Here is a 20,095-nt window from a genome sequence, read left to right as displayed (position 1 = left end):
TGAAAGAAAACGAAACCAGCAGTGTGGCACTAAACAAAGTATTTTATAGTTATCTGAAAACTGCTTTACATCTGTATTTACAAATGGACGCCAGCATTAAGTGAAGTAGCTGTCATCATTTTGTGATGTTTTCAGTAAGTCTTGTAATCATTGATGCAGAGAAAATGACCTGAGGGAGATTTATTGTCCTTTACGTAGAAGGCATCAGTGTGTTCACAAAGAGCCAAACATGTTTGGCTCTTCTCCTGCACACAGTGGAGCAGGCTGGAGGAAGCATTAGGAACAGAGAGCAACTTTTATCCTAAACATTAAGAATCACTCATAGAAATCACATCAAAAGCTCGTCACTTGGACTCACGTGGATTGTGGATAACACACCCTGATTAATTCAAAGTCAGATCAAATGACAGGTTGCGAAGATTATTAATCCATAGAACCGATTCATGGATGATTCAAATGTCGGGTACTGGTGTTTGTGCATTATGGATCAATGGCAGAGCTTAATGAGAGTTCTAAACGGAGCAGAGCTGTTATTAAGACAATGTTAGAAGCAGCACCTGTGCTGCCACGAGTCCAGCTGCCTGCTGGGGTTTGTTCCTCAGTTGTGCAGACAGTACCGTGATTACACTCCCCGCTATTGTACACACATGCGTGTCCCTTAAAGGGATATTTTTTTAATCAGTCTTCACACAAGATAAAAACGGTTCACCTTCCCAGAGTTAAGGTGCTCCGTGGTCCCTATGGAGGGATCTTTGAAGGTGTTTCACACTCTGTGAAGTTGTGTAGTCTATAAAGCGTGCCCATGATGGCCACAGTAGACAATTACAGGCTAATGGTAATGCCAGCACATACTGTAGTGTAACAGGTACAGAACACAGCAGAATGACATCCAGTTAATCTGCAGTGTTTGAAGAGTCGCATTAGGCAGCAAAAACTACTAGTTGCATGCGACTACAGCAGACTTTTGAAACACAATGTCTCTTTTCACTGTTATGCTGATGATATTCAAATCTACCTTCACCTGACTGGGGATGCTCTATCCTCACCACATCCTCTGTTTGACTGTCTGAGTGATGTCAAAGACTGGTTATCACGTAACTTTCTTACTTTAAATGGAAAGAAGACAGAAATTATTGTTTTTGACCGAAATATGCCTCTGGGACAATTGACTGGCACATTTGGGCCTGTTGCTAACTACCTTACTGATACTGCCAGGAATCTTGGAGTTTTCATGGACAGTTCCTTCAAACTTGATAAACAGGTCTCTACTGTGGTGAAAACTAGCTTTCATCAACTACGCCTAATTTCTAAGGCTAAACCCTACATACCACACAAAGATATAGAGAAACTCATTCATGCTTTCATTACGTCAAGACTGGACTATTGTAACTCACTCTACTTGGGTCTACAATCTTCTCTTCTGCAGCGTTTGCAGCTGGTCCAGAATGCCGCAGCACGTCTCTTGACCGGCACTAGAAAGTTTGACTCTATCACCCCTGTTCTGAAAAATTTACACTGGCTTCCTATCAAATATCGAATTGATTTTAAAATTTTATTGTTTACTTATAAAATTTTAAACAATATGGCACCTGACTATTTAGCTGATCTCCTCTGTCTGTACAGCCCTCAGAGAGCACTAAGATCATCGGACCAACTGCTCTTAGTACAACCTAGGTCTCGGCTGAAGACCAGAGGAGACCGTGCCTTTGCCGTTGCTGCACCCAGGCTATGGAATACTCTCCCTCTTCATATTCGCGCGTCAGATTCCATTCAGTCTTTTAAATCACGTTTAAAAACGTATTTGTTTGATCTGGCATTTAAGGCGAATTAGGGTAATTTACATCTGGCTCTGTATTTAGATTATGTAATCATCTTATATTTTATATATTTGTAATTTATATTTTATTGTGATTTTATCTGTATTGTGATTTTACTGAAAAGCACTTTGGTGTACTTCGGTCTTAAAAATGTGCTATATAAATAAATTTTGATTTGATTTGATTTGATTGACTTCTTTTTAAACTCGTAAAATATATTATTGCTTCAAATATGTACTTCATTTCCATACAAGCTTTCTAAATATCACATCTTTTGTCTCGTGAAACATCTTGAAATGTTAAAGAAAAGGTGCAGATGTACAGTAACATCAACACGCACAGCCATTTAACAGGCCATCAAGGTCGCATCTGTTAATCATAGCAGGAAACCTGTAACACAGAGTTGGCATTTATAATGCAGACGTGGCCCTGAAGACACATTCTTGAGACAATCCTCACATAAGATACACAATCAGAAAGATACACAATCAGAAAGCCACTAAAGGGTTTTTTAATGAAATCTGGTCACATAGTTTGATTTGGGTGTTTGAATAACCCAACCCCCCCTCGCCCACACACACACACACACACACACACACACACACACACACACACACACACACACACACACACACATACACATACATACACACAATGATAAGCTAGGCTGTAGGATTTCCTCACAACTTTTAATGTGAATATATAAGATGATTTCATTTCTTTTCTTTAAAGGACACCCTCAAACAAATAAAAGATGGTTAAAAAAAATGTGATGATAAAGCTTTCCTCCTCAACTCAGCAGTCTGTAAAGAGAAAAGATTCAGTTTAGTGAATCTGCAGTTGTGGGAAAAGCCAAATTCTGAATGTTTAGGCTTTTTAAAGATCGGAGACGTGTATACCTGTGTCTCAGGACATTCCCGTGCACCCCCCTGTATCTCTGATTTCTCTGGATGGCTGTGAGGTCTTCCTTGTATGTCCCCTCATAGATATCTGACTGACGTTTCATGTAGCTCTCACTTCCATCCCTGTGGGGAAAAAAACAAACAAACCCAACAATAATTCCTCTTTCACTGGCTATTTGTACTGGTAACCCACACACATTGGAGCGATTTCAGTCCACTTGTGTTACCTACCCCAGCCGTTTGCCCATGATTGTCTGAAGGAACTTTCTGGCAGAGATTTGGCCCAGTACTTTCCTGTAGCTGTTTGTAAAGATGGCATCAGCGTGGCGCCCTAAGCTGGAATCAGAAATGGGGACAGTTTGCATCAGTTCAGTCAGTGTAAGCAGAAAATAAAGTAAACTGCAGTGCAGCGGCAGGATTTATCTGGGAGCTGGCCAGCGGTCGATTTACAATTTGCTCACATCTTTTTATGCATCCACACTAAAGTTCGAAGTATTAAGACACATTTAGTAAAACTTTAAAATACGGCCTGCAACTAAAGGTGTAAGTACCCTGTAATCAAATGGAATTTCAACATATTTGCTTTGAAATTACAATGTAGTCATGGTTACCTATAAATATTTAAAGGTAAGTACACCAAAATAAGAAATTAACAAGTGAAGTTTTTACAGGAAACCAAAAAATATACTGTAATGACAAGTGCATGTTCACTGCACAATCCATTTTAAGTAATGTGCAATGAAATCATAATATTGTAGAAAAACAATATTTCCCCATCTTACATTAGAAATATGTTATATTTGCAGCACGGGCTGTATTATGGGGTGGATCGATATTAGCCACATTTCATAATTAATTCATAAATGAAAACTTTGTGCACTATTTTAATAAAATGTAGCTCCATATCTAAAAGGTCAAAATATAAAGATTTAGGTCCAGCATAGACTATCTGTAGTCCAATGTTTGCTTGCATTGTATTCAGCTGTGTGTATTTTTTTGACATATCTTTGAAAATGATGTACCTTCTAATAAATCAAGAATCCCCATTAAAAAATGTGTAAATGATCCACTCTGACTGGGACGTTTCATTAGCTGAGCCTTTGAGCCATATTTTACATCAGCCACTCAGACCATATTAACATACGGACCGCAACTCTGCTGGCTCCCTGGGAGGACGTGCGTCTTCCTCCTGCTGCTCTGCTGGATTCTTTAGTGAAGATGTCATCAGGATAGATGTATCCCTCTGGCCGAACCTGAGAAACATCCCCATGAACTATATGAATGCAGAACATCTTAAATGCCATTATTCAAACATAGCCCTTTATCTAGCAAGAACGATGATTTCATAGTAGTGCAGTCTTTGTAAAGATGACAGATTTAAAAGAAAAGAAAATATCATCAGTCTGCAAAATGCTTTAGCGCGTGAAAAATTACATCTGCAGCTTTGGTACACGACACTGTGACGATGATGCCTCGTAAACGTAACGCGGTGACTAATCCAGACTTCTTGACCCTTTTTAGCAGAAGTACAGAGGACACAGCTATGACATGTAAAGTAAAGAGTCAACTGTTAGATGAGCTTCGACACGACCATTTTTCTAATCCTGACAGAGATCAAATATGTTATATTTAATGTTTCATTCAGATTTTGAATATTAAGAAAATTTTCTATGTCACTTGGTAAGGTTTCCAAACATTTTAGCTAAATGATGCATATATAGTGCATATTGGTGTGATTTGCCATGAGTTTACAAAAAATGTTCCCTTTGTGTAATCATCCAATGCTGTCATTGATCGGCATTCCCAAAGCTGAACAGCTGAACTAAGCAAAGGGTTTACGTAACTTTCAAAATATGCCTAAACCTCAGTAAAAATGGAAATGAACAACACCTAATGAATTTGAGTGATTTTGTCAGGACTTACCTAATGGATGGGTAGAGTGGGGAGCCTGACAAAGTCATGATCAGGCAGCAAAGCAGCAGTGCAGCTTTCTCCATCATCACAGCTAGTCCTGGAGAAGAGTGGATAACCAGAACAAATGACAGGAGTAGAAATTACATTAGAAAAAACGCTGAAACCACAGTTTCCCAGACCAGCCTCATCGCTCTGCACAAGGAACTGAAGTTGAGGCAGGCAGAGATGTATAACGTGACAGGAAATATCATGATTTTAAGAATAAATAATACATTTATACAAACATGGATATCAAATTCAGAGTGTTTTTTCTAAGTTACCTTGATTTTTTTTTTTTCTTGGTAAGAATCCTGAGTGCCTCTGCAGTTTTATTCCGCACCTTCCACTCTCATGATGTCTCACTTCCAGGAAAGAACGAACAAAAGAAAACACTGGAACAGTACTGTTTCTCATCCCAGAGTTCATGCTCACTTTATACTGAACCTGTGGCTCCAGTCACGCCTACATCACACATGATTCTCTCTCTCTCTCTCTCTCTGTGTGTGCGTCCGGGATGCGGATTGGGGGCATATTCACTTATTCATATGAGAAGTTGCTTTCTCTCGTCACCGTTTGTTCTTCTTCTTTAAAAAACAAAAACAAAAACTTTATTTAAAAGCATCTGTCTGAAACTGTTTTGGCAGGATTTCATATTTACATGATAAGTATGAACAATGTTTTGTTCTTATGGCCTGATATTAATACTTTACGTCGGTATGCAACAATATTGAATATTTTTATAAGATCAAGACCTCGATTAATGTAAATAATAAAACAAGCAAACGAATAAACAAACAAAAACCATTAACGTTTTTTTTTTTCATGCGCCACTCTCATCTCGACCTCAGCTGAGTTTTGAACAATAACCTAACGACATAAATCCGTCTCTCACCATCAATAACCCGATTCTGTAAATGTTAAAGTTCCCTTCAAAGCTTTGTCGCACATACGGAACCAGAGTTTAGACTAAGGAGATTATGACGACGGACCGTGAAGATGGACGTACAGTGACATTTTTGTCTAACGGACATTACGGACTTCTCGAGGATTGTAGTCTGACATTTAATTACCTTATTAACACACTGGATAAGCGCCTGAATTGACTTAAAGATAAAAACTATTTACCTCTTTTCGAGCTTCCTCTATGTTTGAAACAAACTTACTAGTATGTAGCAACACTTCACAAGAGTGAAACGTTTTTCCGGGTTTCATTAGGCAAGGCAAGGCAAGTTTATTTGTATAGCACAATTCAACAACAAGGTGATTCAAAGTGCTTTACAGAGACATTAGAAACAAGAACAAATAAAAAGCATGATTTAAAATTGATTAAAACAAGCAAATAAACTAACTAACTAATTAACAAACAAACAAACAACAGTATATAAAATCAAAACAGATAAAATCAGAACAGTAGATAAAATCAGTAGTTAAATGTAAGTTTTGAAATTTAAGCTTAAAGTGTGGATTTGGTGCTTTATTCAAATGCAGCTGAGAACAGGTGAGTCTTCAACCTGGATTTAAATAAACTGAGTGTTTCAGCTGATCTGAGGCTTTCTGGGAGTTTGTTCCAGATATAAGGAGCATAAAAGCTGAATGCAGCTTCTCCGTGTCTGGTTCTGACTCTGGGAACTGATAAAAGACCGGATCCAGATGACCTGAGGGATCTGGATGGTTCATACTGGGTCAGGAGGTCACTGATGTATTTTGGTCCTAAACCATTCAGAGCTTTATAGGCCAGCATCAGAACTTTAAAGTCTATCCTCTGACGGACAGGCAGCCAGTGTAAAGACCTCAGAGCTGGACTGATGTGGTCCACTTTTTTGGTCTTAGTGAGGACTCGAGCAGCAGAGTTCTGAATGAGCTGTAGTTGTCTGACTGATTTTTTAGGTAGACCTGTAAAGATGCTGTTACAGTAATCAAGCCTACTAAAGATGAATGCATGGACTAGTTTTTCCAGGTCCTGTTGAGACATCAGATCTTTTATCCTTGATATATTCTTGAGGTGATAGTAAGCTGACTTTGTTATTGTCTTAATGTGTTTTTCTAAGTTTAGGTCTGCATCCATCACTACACCCACATTTCTCACCTGGTTTGTGGTTTTTAGGTGTATAGACTGAAGTTCTCTGGTGACCTGTAATCGTTTTTCTTTGGCGCCAAAGACTATTACCTCAGTTTTGTTTTTGTTTAGCTGGAGAAAATTGTGGCACAACCAGTCATTGATTTCCTCAATGCATTTACCAAGAGCCTGTACAGGGCCTCGGTCTCCTGGTGACATTGTGATATATATTTGTGTGTCATCTGCATAGCTGTGATAGTTTATTTTGTTGTTGTTTATAATCTGTGCCAGTGGGAGCATGTAGATGTTAAACAGAAGGGGTCCCAAGATGGAACCTTGGGGAACTCCACATGTGATACTTGTCTGCTCAGATGTGAAGTTACCTATTGATACAAAGTATTTCCTGTTTTCTACGTATGTTTTGAACCAGTTTAGTACAGTTCCTGAAAGACCTGCCCAGTTCTCCAGTCGTTTGAGTAATATGTTGTGGTCAACTGTATCAAATGCTGCACTGAGATCCAGTAAAACTAAGACTGACATTTTTCCACTGTCTGTGTTCAGACATATGTCATTAAACACTTTGGTCAGAGCGGTTTCAGTGCTGTGGTTCTGTCTAAAACCTGACTGGAAGGCATCGTAGCAATTATTCTGTTTTAAGAAGTAACTGAGCTGTTGAGAAACTGCTTTTTCAATGATCTTACTTAAAAACGGGAGATTTGAGATCGGCCTGTAGTTGTTCATTTGTGTCTTGTCAAGATTGTCCTTTTTCAGTATAGGTTTGATTACAGCAGTTTTTAGTGATTCTGGAAACACACCTGATAATAAAGAAAAGTTGACGATCTGTAACAGGTCTGACTCTAAAGTCTTTGAGACCTTTTTGAAAAAACTTGTTGGCAGGACATCTAAACAGCAGGAGGAGGAGTTCAGTTGACCTAAGATGTCCTCCAGGTCTTTGCTGTTAATAGTTTGAAACTGTTTCATGGTGTTTAAACAGTTTTTCGGTGGACACAGTACATATCCTGGATCTGCTGTTGATGTACCAATTGCTTGTCTAATTTTTTGGATTTTTTCAGTGAAGAATTTGGCAAAGTCATTGCAGGCCATGGTCGAATGAAGTTCAGCTGCCACTGACACAGGAGGGTTTGTTAGCCTGTCAACTGTAGAAAATAAGACCCGAGCATTATGGCTGTTTTTAGTGATGATGTCAGAGAAGTAGGACCTCCTTGCATTCCTCAGTTGTAAATTATAATTGTGAAGTTTCTCTTTATAAATGTCATAATGAACCTGGAGGTTTGTTTTTCTCCATCTGCGCTCAGCTTTCCTACACTCTCTTTTTTCATTTTTCACCAGTGTGGAGTTTCTCCATGGAGACTTTTTCCTTCCAGAGATAACCTTCACCTTAATGGGAGCAATAGTGTCCATTACATTTAACATGTTAGCATTGAAGCTATTGACGAGCTCATTGACTGACCCTCTGGGCAGGTCAGGTGTTAATGGGAAGACCTGGTTAAAAATTGCACTACTGTGTTCTGTTATACACCGTTTTGTGATCACTGTTGTTGATATATTTGTGTGGGCTGAGATTTTACTTTCAAAGAAAACACAGTAATGATCAGACACGCCCACATCAGACACAGTAACCTTTGAAATGCTCAGGCCCTTGGAGATCAGTAGGTCAAGAGTGTGTCCTCTATTATGTGTGGCCTCTGTTACATGCTGAGTCAGCCCAACGTTGCCCAGAGTGTTACTCAGGTCTTTAGTCCCTTTGTCCTGAGGGTTGTCCACATGAATGTTAAAATCCCCAGCAATAATTACACAGTCAAAATCAACACAGATCACAGACAGCAGTTCACTGAGGTCATTAAAAAAGTCTGTGCAGTATTTGGGAGGCCTGTAAACATTAAGAAACACAACTTTGGATGGGGCCTTCAGCTGTAAAGCCACATATTCAAAAGACTGAAAACTTCCAGGAGATGCTGCTTACATTGAAATGATTCATTAAATAAGACAGCAACCCCTCCTCCTCTCCTGCTCGCCCTGACCTCACTGATAAAACTGTAGTTAGGAGGGGTCGTCTCGATGAGAACAGCTCCACTGTTACTTTGGTCCAACCAAGTTTCAGTTAAAAACATAAAATCAAGGCTGTGCTCAGTGATTAAATCATTAATTAAAAATGTTTTCCCAGCTAGAGATCTAATGTTTAATAAAGCCAACTTAAGTGTTTTAGAGGTATTACTTGTCCCCTCATGTTTGGGAGCAGTCTGTGGCACACAAGGTATGTTTACTATGTTTAAAGATCTTTTAGAGTGCAGCTCTCTGTGTTTTGACCAGGCCACATGTCTCCTGTCACCTAAAAGTACAGAAATTTTAAAACCTTCTAGTAAACAGGGTCCCAGCTTCTCCTGGGAAAAGTCACCACTGCCATAATCCTCACAGCCCGGACCCTTCACACATCACGCATCAGACTGCGGAGACAGGGCATGAAGAGGAACTAAGGGGGGCGAGGCTGGGCAATGTGACTTCGATTGCTCTGTTGAGGGTGGGGCTCGATGGCGAACCTTTGGCCGCTCTGGTGGGGGGTTTATGGGGGACAAAAAGGGATTGGGACGGGGGGTAGATCTGAGCCCAGCATTGACCCGCTCCATCATCTCCTCAGTGAATTTCAGGTGTGGGGAGGAGGGAGAAAGGGAGGGGGAGGAGGGTGATGGCCTGTCAGGGGTTTGGGGGACTGGGGAAGGTCGTGGTCCCTTGTCCTGGTCGTTGGTGTTGTTGAGAGAGTTGGAGGCAAATAGGGACCCCTCTTCTTGCCTTAGATGTCTCTCCTTTCTGAGGCTCTTCCTCAGATGCCATGGATGTCTCTCCTTTCTGAGGCTCTTCCCGGGTGGGGGCAAATGGAGCTCCTCCTCAAGGTTTCTGCTGGGCTTTGTCTGTTCTTGGAGTACTGTTTGTTCCTCTTTATGAGATAACTCCTCGTTTATCTCAGCCTTGGCACCAAGCACGGATGGATGACGTATGGAATAAAACAAGTTGGAGGTGAACAGTTTCACCCCTGACTTGTTAAAATTAAATCCATTTGCTTTGAACAGATGCCTGCGTTCCCAAAAAATATTAAAGTTGTCGATAAAATGCACTGAGTGGTCAGCACATGCTGATATAAGCCATTTATTCAGTGTAAACAACCTGCTGAATCTCTCGTCTCCTCCTCTGACCGGCGGTACAGGTCCACTGATGAATAGCGTCAGGTACTTGAAACAGGGAGTGACTCCTCTTGATACTAAGACATCTTTGGCTCCACATGATATCTGTACCTGAGTGACAATTCACTCGAGGTAGTTAGCACTCGTGCTGTATCTTACTGAGTAAAAAGGGACTTTTGACACTATGTTAGTTTTTAGGTTGCGGCAAAGGTAGCTAACTAAAATACATAGTCGCTCATTTCCAGATACACCCGATAGGGAATTACGAAGCCTTTGCTCTTGTGGTTAGCTAAGCATGGAGTACCTCAGGACTTTAAAACCCATATTTACAGTAACCCAACACTGGCCACCTGTCAGCCGCATCCAGGCTAGATACTGTTCTAAACTGGCTAGCGCTGTTAACACTGTGAGAGAAAAGAAGAAGACTGTAGACAAGTTCAAGAGTCGGCTATCATCTGGTCCAAGTTTTCAGGATTTCGTTAAAGGGCTTCCAGCTAACAGGAGCCGTGCTGCAGATGAAGAACCCTCAGAAAAGCATGACTATCTCTCTGAAGGCTTGTTGATGGGAAACTCAAGGAAAGGTCGGTGAAAGCCATTTGTTTACTTAGCTTTGAATGTTTGTGGTGATGCTAAAGGGGTTCTTTGGCTTATTGTTGCAGTTTATTTTGAAACCTATGGATGTCAAATGAATGTGAATGACACAGAGATAGCCTGGTCCATACTGCAGAAGAAGGGCTATCAGCGCACAGCTCATCTAAGCGAGGTACAGCTGACTTCTGGTTTTATTTTATGAATCTAGCAGAAGTAACTTTAATGCAGTTTGTTTAAGATGTGCGTGTACTTGCAGGCAGATGTTGTTCTTCTGGTAACGTGCTCTGTAAGGTAGGAGCAAAGATCAAACTCATGAAAAGTTTTGAAATCTAGTGCTAGGTGATGGCAGCTTTGCAACCTAATCTCTTTTCTTAACAGAGAAAAGGCTGAGCAAACAATATGGAATAGACTGCAACAACTAACAGCTATGAAGAGGAAACGATTAAAGACCCACACACCAATGAAAATTGGAATTTTAGGTGAGTAAGCTCTCATGCACCATCTCTCATGCTCCATCAGATGATGGAGGTCACATTAAGGGTACGTTCATGGGTGTGTTTGTCTCAGGCTGTATGGCGGAGAGGCTGAAGATGGAGCTTCTGGAGCGAGAGAAGCTCGTAGATGTCCTCGCCGGTCCAGATGCATACCGGGACCTTCTGCGTCTCTTGACTGTATCAGAATCAGAATCAGAATACTTTATTAATCCCGAAGGAAATTATGGGTTACAGCAGGCAGCACACTAATGTCGCATGCGCGCTTACAAAGGAACCTTCTGACCGAACTTTACACAAACATCACATTGGGAAGACATGTCAGAGAGGTAGGCTGATAGGAAAAAAGAAAAAGAAAATACATAACATGAGGTGAGAGGAGGAGAAAAAAAAATCCACTCAGACTGAGCTCCTAATGGGAGAACAGTTTGAGAACAGAAAAAACCCCCCACCCCAGCACAAAAAGCACATGACTGTCAATACACCATAAAAACACAAGACAAGCAACAGGGGTGGGTAAGAGAGAGCCGGTGTGGACAGCGCATCCGGTCCTGCAGCATGTCTGCGGCATCTGCACTGGGAGGGAACAAGCATCGCAGGCGTTTGGAAAGGGAGGGGGGATGAGTGTCTATCAGTGTGTGTGTGTGTCCAGAGTTCAGCTGAGACAGTGTCCTTCGCCCTGCCAGGCTAAGTAAACAGTCCTCCAGCCAACCCAGGTGGCCTTGCGTAGGATAGGAAGAAACAGTCTATGTTAGTTGGCATTGGTGTGCGTGGTTGTCTCTCTAATAACCCTCCGACAGACTGGCGACATGTCCAGGGTGTACTTTTGCCCCATGACAGCTGGAATAGACCTTGAATGGAATAAGTGGGAGAAAATGAATGATGTTTATGAACTGTAGTTAATATAGTCAGACAATAAGTTACCGAGCAACAGGCCACAAGTCTTGGTGCAGAATCATACTAAGATTTAAAAAATAAAATGTTGGCACTGGTGTTTGAAGCAGTATACTGTCAGTAAGACTGGAGCAACTGCACACAGCTGGAAACAAATAACTACAGTAGCTAAGTAACATGTTGTTATTGCATCCATTCAGCCATGTATAATTAGTACATCTACATATACATGATTTGTAATGTGGTCCGTGCTGTATGTTGTATGTTGTAGCACAGTGAAATGTCTGACACTGACCATGTCCCAGTGCCTGAGAACACTGGTATGGAGGGGGAGAACGCACCTCTTTGCTGTATTTGTCAGAAACCAGACATCAACTGCTTCATGATGTAAGTATATATCAGTTTTATATTTGCAGTACATGCAATAGGGCTGGGCGCTAGCTTCAAAATTGATATCAGAGATTTTCTTTTTAATGGAAATCTTCTCCACTTTGCGGGGATAGGTTAATTGAAAAATCTAAATTGTCCATAGGTGTGAATGTGGGAGTGAATGTGAGTGCGACTGGTTGTCTGTCCCTGTGTGTTAGCCCTGTGACAGACTGGCGACCTGTCCAGGGTGTACCCTGCCTCTCGCCCTATGATAGCTGGGATAGGCTCCAGCACCCCCGCAACCCTGAAAAAGGATAAGCGGAAGTGGATGGATGGATGGAAATCTTCTGTTTCAAGAAAACTAGCAATAATGATATATCCACAGATATAGAAACAATACTGTAACATTTTATTGATGCTTGCAGTTTGGAGGCAGCAGTATTTGTAAGTGTAATTAAATTCCAGGCATTTTCCATCCTTCTTTTCCTATCAGCTTTTTTGTAACTGATGACACATTTCCTAATTTTCAGTGTGAAACAAGGTGCCAGCAGCAGCATTACAGTGACCCAGCATAGGTTCAAGGTTCTTTACAGGGAGTGCAGAATTATTAGGCAAGTTGTATTTTTGAGGAATAATTTTATTATTGAACAGCAACCATGTTCTCAATGAACCCAAAAAACTCATTAATATCAAAGCTGAATGTTTTTGGAAGTAGTTTTTAGTTTGTTTTTAGTTTTAGCTATTTTAGGGGGATATCTGTGTGTGCAGGTGACTATTACTGTGCATAATTATTAGGCAACTTAACAAAAAACAAATATATACCCATTTCAATTATTTATTTTTACCAGTGACACCAATATAACATCTCCACATTCACAAATATACATTTCTGACATTCAAAAACAAAACAAAAACAAATCAGCGACCAATATAGCCACCTTTCTTTGCAAGGACACTCAAAAGCCTGCCATCCATGGATTCTGTCAGTGTTTTGATCTGTTCACCATCAACATTGCGTGCAGCAGCAACCACAGCCTCCCAGACACTGTTCAGAGAGGTGTACTGTTTTCCCTCCTTGTAAATCTCACATTTGATGATGGACCACAGGTTCTCAATGGGGTTCAGATCAGGTGAACAAGGAGGCCATGTCATTAGTTTTTCTTCTTTTATACCCTTTCTTGCCAGCCACGCTGTGGAGTACTTGGACGCGTGTGATGGAGCATTGTCGTGCATGAAAATCATGTTTTTCTTGAAGGATGCAGACTTCTTCCTGTACCACTGCTTGAAGAAGGTGTCTTCCAGAAACTGGCAGTAGGACTGGGAGTTGAGCTTGACTCCATCCTCAACCCGAAAAGGCCCCACAAGCTCATCTTTGATGATACCAGCCCAAACCAGTACTCCACCTCCACCTTGCTGGCGTCTGAGTCGGACTGGAGCTCTCTGCCCTTTACCAATCCAGCCACGGGCCCATCCATCTGGCCCATCAAGACTCACTCTCGTTTCATCAGTCCATAAAACCTTAGAAAAACCAGTCTTGAGATATTTCTTGGCCCAGTCTTGACGTTTCAGCTTGTGTGTCTTGTTCAGTGGTGGTCGTCTTTCAGCCTTTCTTACCTTGGCCATGTCTCTGAGTATTGCACACCTTGTGCTTTTGGGCACTCCAGTGATGTTGCAGCTCTGAAATATGGCCAAACTGGTGGCAAGTGGCATCTTGGCAGCTGCACGCTTGACTTTTCTCAGTTCATGGGCAGTTATTTTGCACCTTGGTTTTTCCACACGCTTCTTGCGACCCTGTTGACTATTTTGAATGAAACGCTTGATTGTTCGATGATCACGCTTCAGAAGCTTTGCAATTTTGAGACTGCTGCATCCCTCTGCAAGATATCTCACTATTTTTGACTTTTCTGAGCCTGTCAAGTCCTTCTTTTGACCCATTTTGTCAAAGGAAAGGACGTTGCCTAATAATTATGCACACCTGATATAGGGTGTTCATGTCATTAGACCACACCCCTTCTCATTACAGAGATGCACATCACCTAATATGCTTAATTGGTAGTAGGCTTTCGAGCCTATACAGCTTGGAGTAAGACAACATGCATGAAGAGGATGATGTGGACAAAATACTCATTTGCCTAATAATTCTGCACTCCCTGTATTTGTCACATGCATAGTTATATAGTATAACACACAGTGAAATGTAGCCTGACACGCTCCTCGACATGTGCGGGGGGGGGGTAGAGGAAGAACATTATATATATATATATATATATATATATATATATATATATATATATATTAGGGGTGCAACGATACTCGTATCGATATTGAACCGTTCGATACAGTGCTTTCGGTTCGGTACGCATATGTATGAACAATACAAAATAAAATTTTAATTTATTTTATCAACTTTCCTTCTGACGATGCTGTCTGTGTTGAGCGCACAGTGGATCTGCGCTCGACAGTGCAGCCTAGGCGGAGTAGTCGAACGCAGATTCACTGAGCGCAGGGCAAGCTAGCGAGACAGAAGTTAAGCTCTCCTTACAACATGGCAAATTGAACCTCCCCACCCTCATTCAGATCTGGCGTTTGGAACTATTTTGGTTTTCATGTGACGTATGACCCTGAAGGTAAGCGAGTCATGGACTAAAGTAAAACAGTATGTTGGATGTGCCACGCAATGCTCAATTACATGGGTGGGAGCTAGTGTCTTAGCGCAGTTAGCTCGTGTTGGCCGTCCAGCCCCATGCACGGGCGATCCGCGGTAGCTCGTTAACGGAGATTTGCCGTGTTGTGGCGTTAACGTCATTTCAACGAGATTTACGCTGACAGCACTAGTGGGAACACAACGAATATGACTGCACATTTACACCAACATCATCCTAGTGCAAAGACAAGTGGAAGCAGAAAACAACAAGCAGCATGCTACAAACTTTACCCGAGTCATTTAGACAGCCGTTAGCACAGGATTCTCCTTATGGGGACCTGATATGTTTAATATGCTGCTGAGAATATATCCCAGAAGAAGCGTATAGTATAGCTTTTATTTTGGAAAGAGCCATTTCTCTGTAATAAACTCTCTTTTCCAAAGATGAGTGATTCCTCAATCAGATACAGGGCTCGCAAAATCGCCTGCCCGATGTCCTGGGGCTAGCGATTTTTCCAGTCGGGCTACCAAAATCTATCTCTGCCCTGCCCGTAGGCCTATCTTAGGAAGGAAAAATATATGTCAATGGTTTTGCATTCTTTCGGAAATGTAGCTGGCTAATTATGTCATTGGCATCGGTGAGCCACTGTCAATATGTGACATATTGAAATCGGTTTGAATTTGCGCTTGTTTTTTGCTTTCACTTTGCAATTGTGCGAACTGTGTATAGAGAGCGACAGCACTGATCTGTGAGTGATGATAATTTGTGCACCAATTCCTCTGACATCGTCTTATCAATCGTTAGCTTACTATGCAAACATGACAAGTGAAACCTCCCGCAGCTTAAACATGTGAGAGGTTGATCGCGCAGAGAATCGCTGAGCGTTATGTGAGTGCGTGTGTAAAAGCAGCAGGATATATATTTCAGTTCTGCTGAGCCAAATAAGACAGGTCAGGGTGAAGAAGTGACAGCCAAAGAAAAGCTTACCACAAAACGGAGAAGTTATGACAAATCAGACTATAAGGCAAAAAGAAAGTGCAGCTTCATGGTTTCATGGACAAAAGAATTTCTGTGGCTGCAATATGACAAGCTAAATAACCAGGGCTGCACATAAGTGGTCCGCAGGTGCGCATTCGCTGTCAAAATAAAAAACGGGCACAAGATAAGAAGTTGCAACGCGTGTTTGCGTACATAAGATTTTCAGGAGGAGGACAGACATTTGTTTAGAACTCTTAAAGATGTCGAAGAAGCTCCTTTAAGCAATTACTGTGATGTTCCTCCACCTCCAAAGAAATGTCAGGAGTCCGAACCACAAAAGAAGCACGTATTCTCGGAAAAGTAGTTGCAGGAGGTGAGCTGGCTTCAAACAAATGATGAACGCACAGAGATGTGGTGCAGAATGTGCCGTGAAAATGTAATAAATGACAAATTAAAAAGGCATGAACATTTTTTTGTATCGAAAAAATATCGAACCGTGACACCAAAGTATCGAACCGAACCGTGAATTTTGTGTATTGTTGCACCCCTAGTATATACACTCAACAAAAATATAAACGCAACACCTTTGTTACTGCTCCCATTCCCCATGGGATGGACGTAGAGACCTAAAATTCATTCCAGATACACAATATAACCATCCCTCCCAAACAGTGGTCACAAATCAGTCCAAATGTGTGGTAGTGGGCACATCTGCCATATTGAGATAATCCATCCCACCTCACAGGTGTGCCACATCAGGATGCTGATCTGACATCATGAGTAGTGCACAGGTGTACCTCAGACTGCCCACAACAAAAGGCCACCCTGGAATGTGCAGTTTTTTGTGCTATTGGGTGTCTGGGGACCCAGAACCGGTCAGTATCTGGTGTGACCACCATTTGCCTCATGCAGTGCAACACATCGTCGCATGGAGTCTATCAGATTGTCAATTGTGGAATGTTGGTCCACTCCACTTCAATGGCTGTGCGAGGTTGTTGGATATTCGTGGGAACTGGTACACGCTGTCGTATACGCCGGTCAAGCACATCCCGAACATGCTCAATGGGTGACATGTCCGGTGAGTATGCTGGCCATGCAAGAACTGGGACATTCTCAGCTGCCATCTGCCCTGAACAATGTGAACCATGATTCATCCGTGAAGCGCACACCTCTCCAACGTGCCAGACGCCATCGAATGTGAGCATTTGCCCACACAAGTCTGTTACGGCGACGAGCTGGAGTCAGGTCAAGACCCCGATGAGGACGACGGGCATGCAGTTGAGCGTCCCTGAGACGGTTTCTGACAGTTTGTGCAGAAATTGTTTGGTTGTGCAAACCAATTGTTCCAGCAGCTGTCTGGGTGGCTGGTCTCAGACGATCTTGGAGGTGAACCTGCTGGATGTGGAGGTCCTGGGCTGGTGTGGTTACACGAGGTCTGCGGTTGTGAGGCCAGTTGGATGTGCTGCCATATTCTCTGAAACGCCTGTGGAGACGGCTTATGGTTGAGAAATGAACATTCAATGCACGGGCGACAGATCTGGTTGACATTCCTGCTGTCAGCATGCCAATTGCACGCTCCCTCATTGCTTGTGGCATCTGTGGCATTTTGCTGTGACACAAAACTGCACATTCCAGGGTGGCCTTTTGTTGTGGGCAGTCTGAGGTACACCTGTGCACTACTCATGATGTCAGATCAGCATCCTGATGTGGCACACCTGTGAGGTGGGATGGATTATCTCAATATAGCAGATGTGCCCACTACCACACATTTGGACTGATTTGTGACCACTGTTTGGGAGGGATGGTTATATTGTGTATCTGGAATGAATTTTAGGTCTCTACGTCCATCCCATGGGGAATGGGAGCAAAAACAAAAGTGTTGCGTTTATATTTTTGTTGAGTGTATGTATGTATGTATGTGTGTATATATATATATATATATATATATATATATATATATATATATATATATATATATATATATATATATATATATATATATATACACACACACACACACACACACACATTGGGTGAATGTGCAGTAGTAGCAGCAAGCAGGTGAATTCTGTACATTAATATGAATAGATCAAATGTAAGCACAAAAGTAGCCAAGGTAGTGTTTTTCCTGGAAATTTTAAGTGAAAGGATAAAGTAACTGCTTAACACTTTAGTTTAACAATGATTAATGAAATGTAACCGTGTAACTCATCAGCAGTCTGCACAGTATGGTCACATATTAAAACTGAAGAATATGTTGTACTTGTTGTAGTGTTTCATCATGGGTCCAGTTTTTACCCAGGTGCTTAAAGCCCTTCTTTACCCTCATGTAACACCAACAGTAATTTCCAACCACTGTTTCCTGTTCCTGTCAGTCAAACAAACAGACGACAAACATCTTCTATAAACAGGAATAATGTCATTTTATCGGATTAGAAAACATCTAATCTAGCGTTGATATTACACTGCTGTTTAGTGTCTGGCTGATCTCAGTGTCACCAAAATATCTGCCCTACATGTCAAACAATGAGAGAACTTGAAACAGTACCATCACCTAGCAGCTTATTTTAATTAGCCAGCAAACATACATTAGCACTAACATTGCTATTATTATAGTCCCAGTTAAATGACTTTGAATAGCTTTATTTCAAAAGTAATTTTACAATTTCACAGCCATTTAGCTGTGTTAACTGTACATGCTGTAGGTCATAAGGCGTGCATGGATCATTTTTATAATCAGCCTCTTATCTTTTGTCCACCACAGGCTTTGCCATGATAAATTGGTCAGTTGACAACCAGGAGCCGTACACCTTAACCTCAGAGGCCAGGACATCCAAGCGCAGTGCGAACACGAACTTCTTTAAATGGGATGCAAGATGGACTACAGAGGGCCACCCCGTCGCCAGACAACCAAGTGCTGTCCCTGTCCACGGCCAGTGTGAGAAGGACTCTCACTAAAGTCAACCCACACAAAGCTGCTGGACCAGACAATATACCTGGACGCGTGCTCGGAGCCCGTGCTGACCAGCTGACTGATGTCCTAGCGGGCATCTTTAACATCTCCCTGAGTCAAGCTGTTGTGCCACAGTGCTTTATAACCACCACCATCATCATACCTGTCCCCAGACCTTCCCAAAGCCTAATTACACAATGATTGCCTGAGCCTATTCTTGTTAAATGATGAAAAACTCAAAGGCACGTTTGGGCAGTGGATCTGTGTGAAATCAGCAGCTTGCAAAACTAAATCAAAATGTGTGCTATTGATTCTAAAAATAGAAATCACAATAAAGTTCAACATTTACTAAAACCACCATTCAGTCATCTGAGAATCTTTACTCATGAAATTATAACGGTTAGATGAATGTATATGCAGTGATTTACTGATCAATGATAAAAGGGGAGATTTATGCAGTAACGAAGACTGTCATGAAAAGTATTTGGCATCTGATCTCCTGTAACCTGCGGAGCTAAGCTGTTTTACCAGCTCTGCTCTCTGATTTTTCTTTTATGAAAAAACACAAGTTGTCAAAGTTATTTGTTTGCAAATGTATTTCAGAAATATCGACATACTTTTTTTAATCAGCAGAAACTTTATGTCAGTAGTGCAAAAACCTGCACTGATCTGACCTCATTTCTTCCTCATCCTGATTCCTGACCTGGGAAGGGAGAGAAATATTTGTTTTTGTTTGTCTTCTTGTTTTATTTAATTCCTTGTGGGATTTGGATCCAACACGTAAAGTATGCATATTATGCACACACACAAACACACATGCAGCTATTACCCATTTCTTGTATTCTTGAATAAAGACACTGATTTGACACATTTAATTAGTGACCAATTGTTTTTATTGTTCAATTATTAAGAAAAAAGAGAAGGTGGGGGTGGGTGGGATGTAAAGAAGAGCGTAAAGTAAAGGGAGAGAGGAGAGAAAACCCCAACAATCCCCTCTGAGCAAGCACGAGGCGACAGTGGATAGGAAAAACTCCCTTTAAAGGAAGAAACCTATGACAGAACCAGGCTCTAGAGGGGGCAGTCAACTGTCGGGACTGGTTGGGGGGTGACTGTGAAAAGAGGGGAGGGAGATGGGAGAGGTGTTGGGGGGAGGGGGGGGGGAATTAAGCTGGAGCAGAGGTGGGGGAAGAAGAGGTGACATTGGCAGTAGTGAAAGAAGGAGTGTTCTTCCTCCAGAAGAAGCGTTTTT

General features: G+C 41.6%; 2 protein-coding genes across 3 annotated transcripts; one reads left to right on the top strand and one right to left on the bottom strand.

Moving 5' to 3' along the window:
• Window positions 1-2,390: 2,390 nt before the first annotated feature.
• Window positions 2,391-5,113, bottom strand: ghrh (growth hormone releasing hormone). Its single transcript, XM_082533625.1, has 6 exons — window positions 4,954-5,113; window positions 4,643-4,730; window positions 3,868-3,972; window positions 2,951-3,055; window positions 2,717-2,842; window positions 2,391-2,620 (listed from the first exon to the last, which is right to left on the bottom strand). Exons 1-6 carry the CDS (start codon window positions 5,096-5,098, stop codon window positions 2,608-2,610), a joined length of 582 nt encoding a protein of 193 aa, XP_082389751.1. The 5' UTR covers window positions 5,099-5,113; the 3' UTR covers window positions 2,391-2,607.
• A 554-nt stretch (window positions 5,114-5,667) lies between these two features.
• On the top strand, window positions 5,668-19,721 carry LOC309706782 (mitochondrial tRNA methylthiotransferase CDK5RAP1-like). 2 transcript variants are annotated; one of them, XM_082533621.1, is made up of 7 exons: window positions 5,668-5,887; window positions 9,965-10,506; window positions 10,585-10,688; window positions 10,773-10,807; window positions 10,895-10,995; window positions 11,084-12,288; window positions 18,658-19,721. In XM_082533621.1, exons 2-6 carry the CDS (start codon window positions 10,221-10,223, stop codon window positions 11,257-11,259), a joined length of 702 nt encoding a protein of 233 aa, XP_082389747.1. In that variant the 5' UTR covers window positions 5,668-5,887; window positions 9,965-10,220; the 3' UTR covers window positions 11,260-12,288; window positions 18,658-19,721. The 2 variants fall into 2 exon arrangements, with proteins under 2 accessions (XP_082389747.1, XP_082389746.1); XM_082533620.1 differs by lacking the exon at window positions 5,668-5,887 and having other exon boundaries at window positions 8,492-10,506.
• The last annotated feature ends 374 nt before the right edge of the window (window positions 19,722-20,095 follow it).

Source organism: Aulonocara stuartgranti (assembly GCF_965226115.1).
Source record: "Aulonocara stuartgranti genome assembly, chromosome: 5".
Taxonomy (NCBI): Eukaryota; Metazoa; Chordata; class Actinopteri; order Cichliformes; family Cichlidae; genus Aulonocara; species Aulonocara stuartgranti.
The sequence above is the reverse complement of the archived record's forward strand: the minus strand, read 5'-3'. Positions and strand labels throughout refer to the sequence as shown.